General features: G+C 34.1%; 2 protein-coding genes across 2 annotated transcripts; one reads left to right on the plus strand and one right to left on the minus strand.

The window, feature by feature from the left end:
• The first annotated feature begins 3,925 nt into the window (after positions 1 to 3,925).
• On the plus strand, positions 3,926 to 4,459 carry LOC145046989 (uncharacterized). The gene has a single exon (XM_078995244.1). It carries the CDS (start codon positions 3,926 to 3,928, stop codon positions 4,457 to 4,459), a length of 534 nt encoding a protein of 177 aa, XP_078851370.1.
• Positions 4,460 to 16,575: 12,116 nt separating this feature from the next.
• On the minus strand, positions 16,576 to 17,948 carry LOC144998528 (protein JINGUBANG-like). Its single transcript, XM_078958273.1, has one exon. It carries the CDS (start codon positions 17,912 to 17,914, stop codon positions 16,646 to 16,648), a length of 1,269 nt encoding a protein of 422 aa, XP_078814399.1. The 5' UTR covers positions 17,915 to 17,948; the 3' UTR covers positions 16,576 to 16,645.
• Positions 17,949 to 19,130: the final 1,182 nt, after the last annotated feature.

Below are 19,130 nucleotides of genomic sequence, written 5' to 3' on the forward strand. Positions count from 1 at the left end.
TCTAGTTAATATTTTAAAGAAAATTTAATTACGTGTTAATATGCATTGTATCGATACAATGGCTGTAGATTCGTAAAATGAAACGTCTATATATAATCTGATTGTGTATCATCATCTTTACTCAAGTCAAAGTCAAAAGTATTTTTTTTATTAGTACATGAATTAGACTATTACATTTTAATCCGCGTATTTCTTATACAATATATTTTATTAACGTGAGATATTTGATTATTTTCAAACAAATCAAATTGATGATCTCACCGCTTAAAGTTTCTACTCTCTAGGATTTATCATGCGTTTGTTATTTTAGCATGATTACCTTGATAATATTTGACTACTATTCAACAAATGGTAGATGGGTACGTAAAGAAACAACAAAACAAATATTATACGAATAAAAACCATAAAAAGCAATTTATATTCTTAAAACTTTACCTCAAATTCTTTAACGCCTATAAAATAATTATCAAAATCAATAATTATAAGACAAAATTTCATGAATGATAATTGTAAATTAAAATTGTTCTCAAAATACTTCTTACTAAACTTTTTCTTTGCATGAATGGTTGCTTTCGACAAAAGTAGTCACGCCAATGATGCTTATGTATAACATCCTTTAGAGAAAGATGTTAATTCCCCATTAGAACTATTTGTAAATTTTTTTGAAACTTCATATAAAGACAATTTGTAAAATTTTCAAAAAGTCTATTAAATTTTGTATTTTTTTTGAAACGACAAACTAATCTACTTTTAAATTATCACCATCTACTATGTCTCCAACGAGTCTTGAACGAGACTTGGATGCATGCACTGCCGGCCTAGGGCAACAATTTATAATGGGGCATCAATTTTTCAAAATCTCTTATAGGTATTATGGTATATTTGGGCCATGAAGACTAGTCCAGCAAAAGCCATCCAATTCAAGACTTAAGAGGGTAGCAGATTCTTGGAGACCTAATACACGGTATCCGACTCTTCAATCTAAACTTCCAGTAATTGAAGATGAAGAACACGAGGCGTCCTTTCTTGAGAATGGAGATGGACATGGACGATTATAGTTTAAAATCAATATTTAGTCTATCGCCATCGCATTCGCAAACATACTGCCCTCTCTCTCTCTCTCTCTCTCTCTCTCTCGCCATCGTCTACTTCTTCTTTCTTTCATTCCTAAATCGCCCTCTATTCAAAGGTGGATACAGCTATTGATGAATTTGTCCTCCTAAGGTCCTAACTCCTAATCATTCCAGTAAGTTTTTTCTAATATTTCAAATTTCTTGCATAACCTACTTGAAAATTTCTTGCATAACTCCTAATCCAGTAAGTTTTTGAAATTTTAGTTTTTTTACATAGCTTCTTGGAGAAGTGAAGTTTCCATTCAACTCATCTGATCCAAGATTACAGATTTGCAGCGATAAGAAAACTGGATTACACTAAGCTTCAGTAATTTTATAGGTAATTTTTTTCTTTCTTTTTCCTCTACGGCTCTTGCTTTATGAAATTATGATCAAATTAAGTTGTTGATTTTGATTGTTTTTATATAATCTGATAAGTTATGTGTATGTCTATTGTTGAATCTGATATAGTATGTCTATTGTTGAATCCGATATAGTGATATGTACATTGCGATATATATGAATTCTGTTTTTGATTTTTCTGAGATGCGATATGAATTATGATTTTGATTTTGCTGAGATGTTAACTTTGAATTCTGAATAATTGGATGAATATAATCTGTTGATTTTTTTAAAGTCTGATTTTTGAATAATCTGATTGTGTTTTTGATTTCTGAATAATATGTTAATTTAATTTCTGAAAATCTAAAAGATACTATTTTTTTGTTTAGGTTGTGGATACATTGTTAACTTCAGGTTGTGGATACGGATTGCTAATCTCACGGATTGCTAATCTCATGTTGTATCCTTCTTTGTTATTACTACATCCTTTTGATTTTTAATTTTTGTTGTGAAGTTTAAATATGTTTCTTAGAAAACAACCATCTGGTGCTCAAAATAGGAAACGAAAACGAAAAGAATAAGATCTTACTAATAAATTACAAGGATCTTTAAATAAGTATTTTGTTAGAAATGAAAATAATGATGAAAATACTAATGATGTTGAAACTAATGATTTTGTTGATAATTCTAAAGGTCCAATTGAAACTTCTAATGAACCTATTGGAAATTCTAATGATCATGAAAATAATGATTTTGTTGATAAATCTAGTGATATTAATATTTTTGATCCAAGAATATGGGATAAGTTAGATTTAAAAATAAAAGATTTGCTTGTAGAAAAATGGCCTATTAGGGAAATTGAAAATAACAAAATTTTTCCATAGGATGCACTAGGTAGACATTTTTCTTGTGAATTTTATATTCGTAAATTAAGGAATGGTGACTCTTATGATAGAAAGTGGTTGGTGTATTCAAAAGAACTTGATGAAGTGTTTTGTTTTTGTTGTAAGTTATTTAAAACACCTAGATCTAGAAGTAATTTGGCAACCGAAGGAATTAATGATTGGAAACATCTTAGTGAAAAATTAAATGAACATGAACATAATTCTGAACATATGATTAATTTAAAAACTTGGACACAAACACGACTTAGGTTAAGGAAAAATGAAACACTTGATAAAGAGTTACATGAAAGAATAAAAAAAGATACTCAACATTGGAAAGACGTTTTGATAAGAATTATTGTTGTTGTAAAATGTTTAGCTGAATATAATTTGGCTTTTCGTGGAACTAATGAAAAAATATATGAGAAATCTAATGGTAACTTTTTAGGTGTACTTCAAATGATTCTTGAGTTTGATCCAATAATGAAACACCATTTTCAACTTATTCAAGATAAAAAAAGTCACTTTCATTACCTTAGTCATAAAATTCAAAATGAATTAATTGAATTGTTGGCATCCGAAGTTAAAAGTGCAATTAATAGAAAAATAAAAAAAGAAAAATATTTTTCGTTAATTCTTGATTGCACTCTGGATGCAAGTCGTAAATAGCAAATGACTTTGATTATTAGATGTGTTGATGTTGCAAATGTTCCAATAAAAGTAGAAGAGTTTTTTTAGAGTTTTTAATGGTAGACGATACATCCGGTTTAAGACTTTTTAATGTTTTACAAAATGCTTTAAAATCTTTTGACTTGGATATTAACTGTATTCGAGGACAAGGATATGATAATGAAGCAAATATGAAAGGCAAACATCAAGGTGTACAAAAAAGATTGCTTGATACAAACTTAAGAGCTTTTTATATGTCTTGTGGATGTCATAGTTTAAATTTGGTTTTGTGTGATATGACAAACTCTTGTCATAAAGCTAAAACATTTTTTGGTACTTGTCAAACAATATATAATGTTTTTTCTAGCTCCACGCATAGATGGAGTGTTTTACTTGACCATGTAGATGAGTTAACCCTAAAATCATTGTCTAGTACTCGTTGGGAAAGTCACATTGAAAGTGTTAAAGCAATAAAAACTCAACTTTTTCAAATAAAAGAAGCATTAACAAAATTAACTCAAGTGAGTGATGATGGTAAGGTTTGTAGAGATGCAGAATCATTAGTAGATGGTGAATTTTCTAATTTTGAATTTATTTTAAGTTTAGTGATATGGCATGAAATTTTATTTAGAATTAATTTGGTAAGTAAAAAATTACAATCCAAAAATATGATTCTTGATGTTGCAATAAAAAATTTAGAAGGATTAGTTAATTATTTTGAAAAATATAGGGAAAATGGGTTTGACTATGCTATTAATGAGGCTAAAACATAGCAGAAAATATTGGAGTTGAACCAAAATTTCCTATCAAATGTGTTTATAGTAGAAAAAAACCATTTGATGAAGTTCCAAATACCGAAAGAGAACAACAATCATCTTAAGAAAATTTAGAATTGATTATTTTATTGTTATAGTAGATATGACTCTAACTCAATTGAGAAGTAGATTTGAGCAAATGCAACATTTTGAATCCATTTTTGGATTTTTGTTTGATGGTTCAAAGTTAAAATCTTTACTTGATGATGAATTAAAAAAATATTGTAAGAAACTTAAACCTAGTTTGACAAATGGTGAGGAACTTGATATTGATGGAAAAGATTTATTTATTGAGTTACAAGTTTTGCAGGAAATGTTGTCGGATGAAGCATACAAAGGTGAACTTCCTTGGACAGCTATTCAAATTATGGAGTTTGCAAAGGAGATAGACATGTTTCCCAATGTGTTGGTGGCATATAATATTTTGTTGACAGTACCGGTCACGGTTGCTTCCGCGGAAAGAAATTTTTCGAAATTGAAGTTATTGAAGTCATATCTTCGAAGTACCATGACTCAAGAAAGATTAAATGGATTAGCAATTTTGAGTATTGAAAGCCAATTCCTACGAAGTCTTGATTATGATAAAATAATAGATGTTTTTGCTTCAAAAAATGCAAGGAGGCATCATTTTAGATGAATTTTATGTATACTTTTGTTTGTATAACCTTGTTTTGGTTTGATTGTAAAATTTATTTTATTTTTACTATTTTTTAAATAAATAAAGGCATTAGTTTAGAATCTCACCCCGGACATTAAAAATCAATGGACCAGCCCTGAACGCATGACCTCCCAAATAAATTAACATAAATTAAATAAAAAGGTAAAAAAAACTAAAAGATAGAAAATGTAATATTTATATAAATAAAATATAGAACTTACTAATTTTAATTAACATGCAAATATATTTTATTTAATCTATAAATAATTTTTGACATCTAAACTTTATCTAAAATATTTAAACTATAATAATAATTAAATATTTCATTTTCTATTTTTATCTAAAAATATTTGAAGTATAACAACATCATTTTTCTAATTTTAAATTTTACATGATATAATTTAAGAGATTTATATTCACATGATTAATTATTTTAGTATGTGGTAGATTAAAAAAATGATAAAATGATTATAAACATTTAAATATTTTATTATTAGATATATACCTTTTTTACTGTTGTTTTTCAAAACTTTTAACCAAAATCAGTTTAATTGGATTGATTAAAAATTAAATCTGAATAACATATTATAATTTTTTTATTAATTAGATAATTTTTAATATTTATTTAATAAAATAATTTAGTTTTTCAAAATTTGAATATTCTAATAGATAATGATAAAATAGTTAAATGTTTATAACAACTTTAGCTTTTTTTAACATAGGTCATGCTAAATCATTAACCATATAAACATAAATCTGATAAATTATGTTATGTAAAAGTTAAAATTAGATAAAATGATTTATTTACATTTCATATATTTTTAGATTAAAAATAAAAAATATAAATATTTAATTATTTTTATATAAATATTACATTTTCTATGCTTTTCTTGTCTTTTTTATTTGATTTATGATAATTATTACGTAATTTAATAGACTTTTTTTTTAAACTTTACAAATGGTCTTTTATGCGAAATTTCAGAAAATTTCACAAATGGTCCTTATATCAAGTTTCACAAAAGTTTGCATATGGTCCTTATGTGGAATTAACTTCTCTCTAATGAAAGTTATACATAAGAACCATTGGTGTCTTAACGTTTTTCGAAAAGGACCATTCATGCATTATTTTCATAAGGATTGTTTTCTGGACAATTTTAAAATCATAAGGACCAGTCGTTAAATTTTGTCTAATTATAATGATGAATAATCTTGTTTATAATAGCTCTAAAAATCACGACGTTCTTAATCAGATAAAAAAACTACAGGAAGAGGAAAAAGTAAATAAAACCTTAGTCCAGAAACCCTCTAGAAGTGGAAGATAGGTATTTTGTGGGCGAATAACTGATATTGTCATATTTATACATATATTTAGGTAATATTTTAATACATTTGAAGTAATATTTTGGTAAATTGCAAAAATATGTAATACTTATTGAATTAATTTACATTTTGCAGTCAATTATGCCACTCTTGAAAAATGAGGGCCAAAAGCGACAAACATTGGAACTTTGGAGGATTGGAGCTTAAAAGAAGAAGATTATAGTAAAAAACCAAAGTCACATCGTGAGGCTCTTATATCTCACAACGTTAGGGGAAAATTCTAGAAGATTAGTACGCGGAAGCTAGTTTTCTTGCCCGACACGAATTACACTGAACTCACGACATGAGATACATATTTTGAAAAACTATAAATAACCCTTAGTATTAACGATTGAGTGAGCTTTTGGGAGGAAGGATATTCTGAGATACTTGAGATTGGAGGTCAGAAACCTGCGGAAAACATCCTTGGAAGGAGAGATTGTTTGAAGATCGAGAATTTGAAGATTAAATCATTACATTTGGTTTGCATTATTTAATCATGTCAATTTCTTATGATCTTGTGTGTTTACTTTCAGTAACGAGTAGTTAATTTAGTTGACTTTCGTTTAGCTAGATGAAACCTTAAAACTATGAGTTAGATTATTATTTTATGGATTTTATAAAGTTGGTTTGGTGAATGTGTTAGATTATCATTACCAAACATGTTAAGCTTTTAACCTTTGTTGCTTAAAGTCAAGTGAAGTGTAGCTTAATGACCATTAAATTACATGAACTTGTTAACCTAGTAGTTTAGTGACCATTAAATTGCTAGAGCTAGGAGTGATGACATCTTAAATAAAGTAATAAAGGTAACAACTTTAATTGTGTTGGAAAACATAATTGCGAACATAATTGTGTTTGATTAATTGTCTTGATCAAAGATAGTTATCGAGATATATCTTATATAGCCCAATTATCATTAATAACTAATTATGTGTTTGCATGTGTCTGACCATACATAATAGTACATGAGTTGGAAAAAATATTAGTATATTTAACCAAAATTGCTAATTACATATAAATTGGTAACTAACTTTATTAATCCATAAATACAAGCTAACCATAGGAAAAAGTGGATTCGAAACCAAATGAAAGTGTTTTAAATATATTGATTACAATCGTTTTTATTTGTGTGCTTAAGTTTATCTGAACTTGAAAAATCAGATAAAACTCATTTTTAATTATTGCTTGTTTTTAGATTAATTTTTAGTAGTTACTTTAATATATTGAATCAGTTCCCTGTATTCGATACCCAACTTACTTTATTATACTATAAACTGACTAGGCACACTGCCTATAAGTAGATTAGTAGATAAGTAGTTAGGTTATAATTTTAAAGCTAGATAGGTGATATCTTTTGCACACATCAATGACCCATCCTTTATGATCTTTTGTACTTTGTGTATGATTGGACTTTGAGGCATCATTTTTCGTTATTGGCATGGTTTCTGACATCATCTTTCTTAAAAAAAGAATCTTAAACACTACGTCCATTATCATCAAAATTTATAGTCAAACACCAACTTTTTAGATTTATATTTTATTTTTAACGGCGGAAGAATTTTATTAAAAGACTATCAAGACGCTAGAGACATTACAAAGTACATTTAGTACAAGGATTAATGTAGAACAAAGAAACCTTGTTGATTATGAAAAAAGATGACCAAAAGGAGAAAAAACTAAACAGGAGAGAACAAATATATGTAGAGGAAATGTTATGTCCCAAAAGACTTTATATTAATAAGCAAAAGGAATTTTCTGCATACAATAAAAAAAAACGCATCTCCTATATTTATACTAAAACAATTAGATACCTAATCAAACTCAAAAACATTCTGAATAAACTTAAAATTAATAAAAAGAATTTTCCTAAAAAGATGAAACTTTCCTTTTAAATAGTATAGATCAAAACCAATTAACCAACAATCGCCCCTTAATTGGTTTGATCATACCACTTATTCAAAACACTATCGGTTCCTCTTCGATTAGACCCGCTTTTTTTCCCATTTAGGACACTTGTTTTTATAGTAACCAAGCTCACCACATTTGTAACATTTAACATGACTTTTATCTCGGACACATTAATTACCATCTCGACTTCTCCCGGACCCCCGATCTCTTCCCCGGTCACGTCCATAGTTATCCCGATTTGAACGTCCATTGCCACAATGCTTACAAACATGTGATTTTTCCTCACTAGCCAACAATAACCCACCTTGAGTGTCCTCCACTTTCTTAGTTCTTCTTATACACTCTTTGCATGCCTTTAATCTACCAATCGCTTCATCAAATAACATTGAATCCAACTTGAAACATTGCTCTATTGAAGCCACAATTTGAAGAAACGACTTAAGCATCGAATCTAGTAACCCTTTTACCAAATCACCTTATTCAAGCTCATATCCAAGACCCCTTGCTTTTGAAGCTAAACCAGATAATTTTGTCACAAAATCATCAACAGTTTCACCCTCCTTCATGCGCAAACTTTCAAGCTCTCTCTTTAACGTTGCAAGTCGATCCATTCTCACCCGATCCACTCCCAAATGCCGTGTTTTTAGCCCATCCCACACTTTCTTTGGTTCGGTGTAACTTGCCATTTGCAACACCATGTCTTCGGGTATCGCTTGAAACAAAAAGGAAAGAGCTTGTTTTGACTTCTTTTGATCCGATGCTTCACCTAACGCATTTGGTTCGACCGTCTCCCATATGCCGTGTGCATCCATAATCGACTTGACTTTGACCGCCCACACCAGATAATTCGTTGGAATCAAAACTGGAACTTGATACGTCATCGAACCTCCTTCTTTAACCAACAACATCCTTTTCTCCTTAACCCCGACTTCTTTAATCAAGCTTGTTTTGAGAGCACTCTTCCACCAGACAATAAGACAAGGTCACGACCACCTTTACCGTCTTCTGTCACCCGCAAAATGAACCAAATCAAAGTCACCCACTTTGACGTCTTCCCTTCCGTTTATTCCGCGCCTCTGGTTAGTCTCTCACAAGCCTGATTAAAAGAAACTGGGGTTGCTTCTAATCAACCTCAAATCACACCCCCTTCAACGAAACCGCTCTGATACCAAGTGTAGAACAAAGAAACCTTGGTGATTATGAAAAAAGATGAACAAAAGGAGAAAAAACTAAACAGGTGAGAACAAATATATGTAAAGGAAATGTTATGTCCCAAAAGACTTTTTATTAATAAGCAAAAGGAATTTTCTGCATACAATAAAAAAATGCATCTACTATATTTATACTAAAACAATTGGATACCTAATCAAACTCAAAAACATTCACTGAATAAACATAAAACTAATAAAAAGAACTTTCCTAAAAAGATGAAACTTTCCTATTAAATAGTATAGATCAAAAACAATTAACCAAAAATTAACACACCAATCATGCCACTTTAGCTAAACAAAACTCACTCTATGTTTATATGAGGGCGATAACAACCAATACAAAGATATTAAACAACACTAATATATAGCACCCCACTTACTTTGTGTAACAAACCTCTACTCCTCAAAGGTCATGTTCAATATTTTTATCCAACATCCGACGACCTATTTTTTTTGGTTTCCACTATTAAACGACTCCTACCATATTCCTCATTTGTTGCCCAACTTGTTTAGATTCCGCTTTCAGTTATCATACTCTGCTTATTTGGCATCTACTATCTTCCTCATAGATTCGATTCAGAGATGTCTCAAGTAGAAGTGAGCTCGATACCGTACTGAAATTAGCGAAAACTAAAACAGGTGACATGAAAGTATTGAGTCTTGAATTGAATAGGATGTACCAATACCGGTATTTCGGTACCAGTACCCTTTATATCAAAATTTTGAAGAACACTAAGTAGCCATGTTTAAGGCTCTATACTCAATACTTATCCAGTTAAGTTGATTATTGAACATAAATTGTAGCCAAAACATCTAGGGTATGCATGAACACAAAAACACCCAGCTCATTCCAAGCTCGTACGAAAAGTTTTGAGGGTCAAAATATGGTAAAAAAAACAACTACAAAAGTTGAACAACCTGAACATCCCATGTTTGAGGATCTGTAACTCAGATAATACTTATCCAATTAAGTTGATTCTTCAACCTAACTTGTATCCAATACATCAATCAATGTGTAGGAAAAAACAGCTCATTTGGAGCTCCTACGAAAAACGTTATGAGAGTTGGAATAGGATAAAAAACAATTAGAAAGGCTGAAGCAACCCCAACATTCCATGTTTGAGGCTCTGAAACTCAAGTAATCTTTATCCAGTTAATTTGATTCCTGAGCCTAGCTGGTAGCAAAGACATAGAAGAATTAATTTGATTCCTTTGTGTAACGCCCCGTTTATTTAAATAAATTAATAAATGTAATTCCCGGATTAATTTGTGAAGAATTTTGATAGTGGAGTGTTGTTTAGTAAATTACCGAGTTGATTTGAGAAGAATTTTAGAAGCGGGGGTATGTTCGGTAATTATTAGGGCTTATGATGAAAGAAAGTTTTGGAATAAGGGGCAAAAGGATAAATATTGCATTTATTTTGAAAAGATCTCATGGGGAGGGACCAAAATTGTAATTATAGGAAATTGTTAATTGGACGAGGTATATAAGACTCGTAACCCTAACCCTAGATGAAGAGTTAGCAACCATCATCTTCTTTCCCCCTTATGCCTCCCTCACCGGCGCCACCTCTCCACCACCGTTCCCTCCCTAGTCGCCGCTGCAAACCGCTACATCTTCTTTGCCGACGATGACCAAGCGGGTTATGAAGTTGTGTCATATGCCATTCCCTCTTACTTTTCTGTTCAGCTGCCTTGCCTCCAGTGCTTGCTGAGATTGAATTCGGACGTGGGAGATCAACCGCCATTGGAAGTCGTATCCACCGCTTTATGTGCGCTGCTGTTGCTGCCCTTCGATGACGACAAGGCCGCCGCCTGCTGCCTTGATGATGTGTGCCTTCGCGGCGTGGTTGCCGCCGGTGTAAACGAATCGTGATGGTGCCACCGCCATCTCCCTTGTTCATGTTACGTCATCACAGGTTCGCTGCTGCTGGAGATTTCGTGAACCATAAGGACTGACCACTGCCACCATCGTGAGGTGGTGGCTGCCATCGCCATATGCCACTAGGTGGGTGGGTAGGCTTGTTTTGTAATCAATTAGGGCGTATGTGTGTTATTTCAGTGATGTATGATCGGGTTTGTTGGTTGGATAGATCAAGAAAGCGACTGCCACCACGAGTCACTGTCGGCCACCACTAGAGTGGTTGTGTGTGTGTTAGAGTAGAGTGTGTGTGTGTTTACTTGTGGATTAAAAGCTTGTAACTGTAATTAGCATTGATTAATGAAAAAGAACCATAACCACCACCGTAAGGTGGTGGACGTCGTCGTGTGCCGCCATTGACCACCACTAACCGAGGTGGTAGTGGGTGGTGCCCCCCCCAACAAAACCCTAATAGACCTAGCCAAAACCCTAATGGGCTTAAAGATTAATATTGGGACTATTGGGCCATGTTTGGGTGGAAAACCCTAATTGTGAGTATTTGGGCCTTGGACTTATTTGGACCCACTTTTAGGCCATTGAGATTGGATTGTGTAGTAAGCCCAATTTCTCCATATCATTTATCTAGTAGAGTAAAGGACTTAATGGATTAAGTTCTTAATGGGTTAAGTAAGAAACACTTAACCCTAATTGCACTTCGGCTGTGAGTTGGGCCTTTCGATTGGGCTTTGGTAATTGGTTTATTAATGGGTCATCCAAGAATAATCAAATGGACTAGAATAATCAATTGGGCTTAGGGTAAGGTCCATATGAAGGATTGGGCCCAATTTGGAAAATTAGGACATAGATAGGCCATAGTTTGGGCCTAGATGGTTGTATGATATTGGGCCCTTAGAATGAGACATGTTGGACTGGACTGAACAATTGGGACTTAAGGGAAGTCCATGTAGAGGTTTGGGCCCAATTTGGAAAATCGGGCCATATGTTGGGCTTTAAGCCATAGTCGGACTTTTGGGCCTTTAGGAATGGGCCTTGGGCTTGAATCAAGCCAAGTTAGGGGTAGAGTAGTCCTTTACCCTAAGCATGGACTTATGATTATAAGTTGGAACCCAATTATTAACTGGGTGTTATTTTGATATTGACAGATCGGGAATTTGTCATCCATCAGCTATGGTTTTCTCAGCAGGACTTCAGGAGTGTGAGGTGAGTCCTCTTCCAGTAGGAACGGGTCTAAGGCACCAAGGCCGACCCGTATACGTGTGATATGTTAGTAGTTGAGTGTGGGAGGGGCCCGTATCTCACTATTATCTGAGTATAGATATTAGTCAGATTATTGGATTGCTATACTTGTTGTCTATGTGATGCTTATATATGTTGTTAGGAATGCGAGTGTGGGCGGGGCCCATATCTTATAGTAGTTGAGTATGGGAGAGGCTCGTATCTCATAGATAGCTGATATGGTATATATTTATATGCTAGGGATAATTGTTGTTTGTTTAGAGCTTGTATGTATCTTCATGACTAGTGAGGGTGGGCGGGGCCCATATCTCATAGTAACGGAGTGTGGGCGGGGCCCGTATCTCTTTTTAGTCGAGTGTGGGCAGGGCCCGTATCACATATATGTACTTGATTTTGATGTATGATATATGAATGAACGATAGATTAGTTATACATGTTGTCTATGTGATACTTGTATGTTTTGGCATAACAGCTAAGTGTGGGTGAGGACCATAACTCACAGTAGTTGAGTGTGGGTGGGGCCCATATCTCGAAGTAGCTGAGTGTGGGCAGGGCCCATATCTCATAGATAGAGGAGTGTGGGCGGGGACCGTATCTCCTAGATAACAGAGTGTGGGTGGGATCCGTATCTCCATAAGTGTGGGCGGGGCCCGTATCTCCTAGTTGCATGTTACATGTGGATGGTATGTGGTAGTTTGGGGAGACTCACTAAGCTTCGTGCTTACAGTTTCCAGTTTTGGTTACAGGTACTCAGTTTTCAAAAGAGGAGCTCGGGAATATTGTAGTGCACACACCATTTGTTCAGTCTGTGATGTTTATACACCGATATACTTTGATATATGACTTATGATTTTCATATAATGAGTATATTTACGGTTTTACTAATGGTGTAAAACGAAAATTTTGGACTGTATTTTTGGGATGTTTCAAGTTGGTATCAGAGCCTTGGTTTGAAGGATTCAGGTGCGCTTTTGGGTATGTCTGAACTCAAACTAAGGATTGGTATAGAAGTTTTCAAAAAGAAAACCAATTTTTGTAAGAATTATTTTGAGGAAAGAAAAGAGTTTTAGAGAAAGCGAAAAGAAATTTTAGAAAGAAAAGAACTTTGAAAAGAGAAAAGGGTGTGGTGCATCCAATCAGTCGAGCTCAAGTAAGTATTCCCAAATTACCTATACAAGTTCATGTTATGATATGATTATCATCTTTACGAGAACTGCATGCTAGTTTAGGGCTAAGGATCTAGGAAGGATGCCTTATGTGCCTATTATATATGTATTAGCTTTATGAGAACCGCATGCTAGTTTAGGGCTAAGGATCTAGAAAGGATGTCTTATGTGCCTGTTATAGGTGTACCATCTTATTAGGAACTGCATGCTAGTACATATTAGTCAGTATGATAGCCAGAGTAGTATATGCTTGATTATGTGTACTCAATGCCCGAATGCTGCTTGCTTTGTGCTTTTAGGAGTTCTAGTTGTCTTTCACTAACTAGTAAACGAATATGTTAAGTTACATATTGCAAGGACTAAATAATTTCAGAAGGTTAGGTCTAGCTCTATTTCGCAGCTCTTGTTTGAGTCCAATCGTTGTAGGGTAGGATCTCTCATTCGAAGAATTATTTAGTCTGAGTAATATGTAATAGTATTCGCGAGCTAGTTAGGGGAAGAAAGCAGGGACTTCTTATGCAACTGATGGCGGAGAGTGGGTTGGTGATTACCCTAGGGTAAGCCTAGGATGAGATTAGCATGAGATCAGCAGTAGTAGTAGAAGGGACTTGGTGGATTCGAGGCAGTTCTTGAGGAAAGTACGGATAAATGTAGAAGGTAGTAGGGGCCCATACTACTGAAAGCAGAGGATCTGTACACGAATCAAGGAAGGCTGAGATAAGCCCAGGAAACTTGAAGTGTGTGAGATCCCTCGAGTTTGACGAGTATTATGGTGATGGTGATAGTATATTTCCAAGTATAGTGACGCTACGTGGTAGACCAGATGACAATTTTGGTGCTGGCAAGGGATCAGGCTCGGACTTTAGGGTCGGGCAGCTTGATGGTCAGATGAGGGAATTTATTCCATCTAAGAGTACGCACATTATCATTGATCAGAATCCAGTGATCTCCAGTGTGATCAAGGAGAGCAATTTAGAGATTTGTGATGAGAGGCAGAGTGCATTCCACACTAAGATGGCAGTCATGATAGGGACGCATACGTTTAGGGATGTTATTCGGGTCGGAACCGAACCGAACCAAACCGACCCGAATAAACCGAAAACGGAACCAAATAAGCAATATGGGTTCGGTTCGGTTAGGGTATTATTCGGTTCGGTTCGGTTCCGACCCGAATAACCCAAATAACATGTACAAGATGATTAAGGAGTCGAATAACCCAAGTAACCCGAATATTTTGTATTACTTTTGTAGCTTATGATTTCATAACAAATCTTTTAAAGAAACAAGTTAAACACTAAAAATTAAACATCCAAAACACCCAAAAAAATCTATCTATAAGTATATAACCGGAATAACTTCATCAATATGAAATGAAACAAGTAAAATAACATATATGTTTGTTTTCATTAAATTCTCTTATTCAAGGTCAAAGTCCCCATTGCTTAGACTTATAGAAAAAAAAGTTAACTGTTAACATAACACATTCAAATTTCAATTGATAACATACATAATAACACATTTAAAGATTGAGTAGTAGATTAACACATCCAATTTTCAATGAGTAACATACATAATAACACATTGAAAGATTGAGTAGTAGATTAAGATACAAATTCTTACTTGTGTTTCTTGATTTAGAACCCAATTTTCCATGAATTGAATGGAGTAGAAACTAGAAAACAAGATGAGGAGATGATTCACAGAAGTTTGAAGTACGAAAGTCGATCAAAAACTAATGCCGATCAAAGACTAATGTCGCAAGGAGCAATTGTCGATCAAAACAAATTGTCGGAAGGAGCAATTTGCAATCAGCAACTGTCGATCAAACAAATTGTCGCAATCATCAATATGGAAGGAGTCGACTCGATTTGGTGTAATAGGATATTCGATTTGGTGTATTAAGTGGGTAACGATCTTCAATTTGGTTTTTTTGGGATCTATTGTGATGATCACAGAACCGAATACGTAAATTGTGCAAGGGAAAAAACGACTTTTCATATTCGGTTCGGTTCTTTGGACCGAATAAGCCCCTATTCGGGTAACCGGACTGAATAACCCGAAAACCGAATAAACCTTATATAGATACCAGAAAACCGAATCGAATTGCTTATTCAGGTCTAATTCAGTTCGGTTCTCGGTTTCCGGGTCAAATTCTCATCCCTACATACGTTGATGTTTTGGGAGTTCAGAGCTTGTGAAGTTTTAGATTGTCATGGGGTTGGGACACCATTGTTAGCAGCAGATGGTTGGTAGATGTTGCCGACACTTTTCATACCAGACATTGTCTCAAAAGGAGACAAGATCCGACTTACTTCTTGTCTCCTGAGGGATAGAGCACGAGATTGATAGGAAGATGTTGGTAGTGAGTGGAGTGATGAAGCATTTGATGCTATGTCATTGGATGGTTTTTAGACCAGATTCTGGGCAGAGTGTGCCCAGGCGATTGAGACGCAACAGTTGACGCGAGAGTTGTTAGATCTCCACCAGACAAATGAGACTGTGGCAGAGATCACTGCTAAGCCTTGGGAAAGAGCTTATATGGTACCACAATATGCAACAGATGAGGAAATGAAGAGGGTAAGTTATCAGAACGTACTGTAGAATGGTAGCAGGGAGATTGTGAGTATCTCGGGGTGCTAGACCCTGAATGATATGACTTCTAGAGCTTGAGAACGCGATTAGGAGAGTACAACGTCATCTTGGTTTATTCCAAGATTGAGGGGCAGCATGAGAAGCACTTAAGGGAGGTGCTAGAGACTTAGAGGAGGGAGAGAATTTTTGCAAGGTTCTCCAAATGTGAGATCTGGTTGCTCGGGGTGCAATTCCTTGGGCACCCTGTCAACCAGAAGGGTGTACTAGTCGATCCGGCCAATATAGAGGCTGTGACGCAATGGGAGATTCCGAGGTCTCCAACTGAGATTTGGAGCTTTCTCGGTCTAGCGGGTTAACAAACAAGAAATCATGAGAGAGACAAAGGCAAACCGAAATTCTTTGACATATTTAAAGATTTTCATATCAAAAGTCCTATCATCAAAAAAGATCTCCACAGAAAAGAAAAAAAAAAACTGTTTTATGAATTATAATTCTTATACATGAATTTTAATCTTTTATAACAAAGTATTCTAAACACCGTTAAATAGTTATACTATTACCAAAGGATTTCTAACCCAGCGGTATCCGGTGTTGCCCTCCCTCCTTGAGGTTGAGGGTTTAAGTCCCGTTGTGAACATATGTGGATTTAAGGTGTAGTTTAGGAGTAGGTTAGATTTGCCGTTTCAAAAAAAATAAAAAATAAATAAAAAAAAATAAAAAAAAATAATAGTTATACTATTGATTAAATTTATATGGTATATATATATATATATATATATTTTTAAAATATATAGAAAATAAAGCAAAATCAACTAACAAAATTCGCCATAGAATCTTCTTCCACGGCGGATGGAACCCAAACTTTCCATACTTTAATATCACTATCCAAACTACCACTGTAAACCATATACCCTCCTCCTTCTTCTTCACCATCGCCGGAGCTTTCTGCTGCCATGGCCAAGCACTTCACCGGTCCACCGTGACCTTCCAAAACACCCAAACATGAATAGCTTTTCCCCACTGATCTTCGCCATAACCTCACTGTCTTATCAGCAGATCCACTGCACACCAAATCTCCGACAATTCTCACACACAGAATCGCCTTTTTGTGCCCCAAAAGTGCTCCCAAAACCGACATATGTCCACCATCTCCGCCGCCGGAGTTTCTCTCGCTTGCTATCATTACTCCTGAACAAGCTCCGGAGATTAACACAGACACATGATCATCATAAGCCAAAGCATTCACAGCGGATTTATGGTGTTCCAGTTTTTCTATAAGATAGTGTTTTTTATCTCTTCGATTTTTTCCCCACACTTTGATCTTCTTGTCTGCTGAACCTGTGTAAACGAAGCCTTCAACGGATAATACAATGGCATTAATGGCGTCGTCGTGTGCGTTTGAAATTGATTCCAAACACTTGAAATCAGATCTTCTCCAAACCTTAAAACTTCGATCCCATGAAGCGGAGTAAATCAGAGATTTATCGAGTGACACCGCTAATGAAGAAACAGCGTCGTTATGATGAATCCAGGTGAGCTTCTTATGCCGGCGAATTTCAACGTAGTTTTTTGCAAACAAAATCTTGGCTAATCTATCTTTTATGGTTGGTAAAGTTGCTATGATTTTGAGCTTGTTGATATGCCATATTCGAATTTTATGGTCTTGGTGTGCACTGATTAGTATGTTTTCGTCGAGAATATGGAGAGATTTGACGGCGCTGTTACACGGAATTGAGATGAATTTGGTGGTGGTGTTTGTGGTGGTGGGGTGGCGGGGCCAGAGGTGGATATGGGTGGACGAGCCGCTGATGAGGTGGTTTCCAGCAATGGTTAGAGAGAGGATGTCGGAAGAATTGGGTTTGAAAGTGGAGATGCAGTGGTGTTGAAGGGTGGTTGATGTTGCGATCATGGCGGAGATTGACGGTGGAAGGCTTGATTTGGAGGAGAAAGATGAGTTGAAAGAATCTTGCGAAAACGATTGAGATCGGAAATTTGATTCTTGATCATCATGGGATTTGGAAAACAATCGAAATGAACATGAACATGAACGTGAGATGAAATTCATGTTTCCAGCCATGGTTGTAACTTGTAATTGCTAGTAAACTAGAGAGGATGAAGATTGTAAGCTTTATATATAGCCGAGGTAGGGTGGAGGTGTGTGATAGGGTGAGTGGAGGGTATTTTAACAAATAAAGCAAAAGGTGGAAAATAGGTAAAAAGGGAAGGCTAGATTATTTTGGATTTTATAAGGTTTTTATATACGTTATAAAAAATAACAACCGGGTGTTTCCACGTCGTTCATTTGTTAGTGATCAAAGATTTCTTCAATATAATTAAAAAGTATGATCCATATGGTTTATTGTTTTATTAGTTGGGTCAAAATAGTTTATAAGTTGGAGATATCATTCTTTTGGATTAGTTTTTTTAAGAGAAAATTATAAAATTAGTCTTTTTGTTAATTACTTCGTAGAAAATAGAAAAAAAAAATCAAATTACAAAAATAGCCGTTAAAATTGCAGGTGGATTAAGCTCATCTGCGATTTTCAAATACAATCCGTGAACGTATAATTTTTAGAAAAATCACAATATTTCATCAAGTTTAGACAATAGCCCCCAAAAAAATTTGTTAACAAAAAAGTTCCAATTACCCAATAAAAAAATTCAAATCAACTATTTTTACCGGTAAACGATTATTTTACTCGATTACTTCCACAAAAATCTCATTATTTGGTCCAATTGATGAAAAATTGCTATTTTTTTTATTTCAATTATTTTACTCTTTAATTAAAACTCTAAAAATTTATTGTTTGAAATTATGAATAGAAATAAACATCATTAAACTCTATAAAACAAAGGATTATACACATTATAACCAATTATTTGTGAAAAAACAATAATGCTAACATCATTTTGAACGCAACATCGTCAATATAATCAATTTCTCATATAAATTTTTATTACAAGTATCCAAAAACGTTCTAATAATTTACTCTGATTTACAAAAAAATGTCATACTAAAATTTGTTTATGAAAGAACATGAATTACCAGTAAAAATGACAATTTGACCATTTTTCTTGATTTACCGGTTTCGTTACTAATTTGGTTTTATTAAAGTCTCACTATTTTACTATAATTTATGAATAGGTCTCAAATAAAAATTAAGTGATAATTTGATCATTTTTTCCTTGTAACATACATTTTACCGTTTTCATTGTTGACCTAGACGCCTAATCATTATTAAATGAGCTGATGAGATGAACATGTTGGGTATATAATGTTATGTTTACCATAA

Source organism: Lactuca saligna, chromosome 5 (genome assembly GCF_052625555.1).
Source record: "Lactuca saligna cultivar CGN05327 chromosome 5, ASM5262555v1, whole genome shotgun sequence".
Taxonomy (NCBI): Eukaryota; Viridiplantae; Streptophyta; class Magnoliopsida; order Asterales; family Asteraceae; genus Lactuca; species Lactuca saligna.

Bases quoted from the DNA above. Each gene is read 5' to 3' on its own strand.
- LOC144998528 (XM_078958273.1), bottom strand. From the start codon at position 17,914: ATGGCTGGAAACATGAATTTCATCTCACGTTCATGTTCATGTTCATTT.
- LOC145046989 (XM_078995244.1), top strand. From the start codon at position 3,926: ATGACTCTAACTCAATTGAGAAGTAGATTTGAGCAAATGCAACATTTT.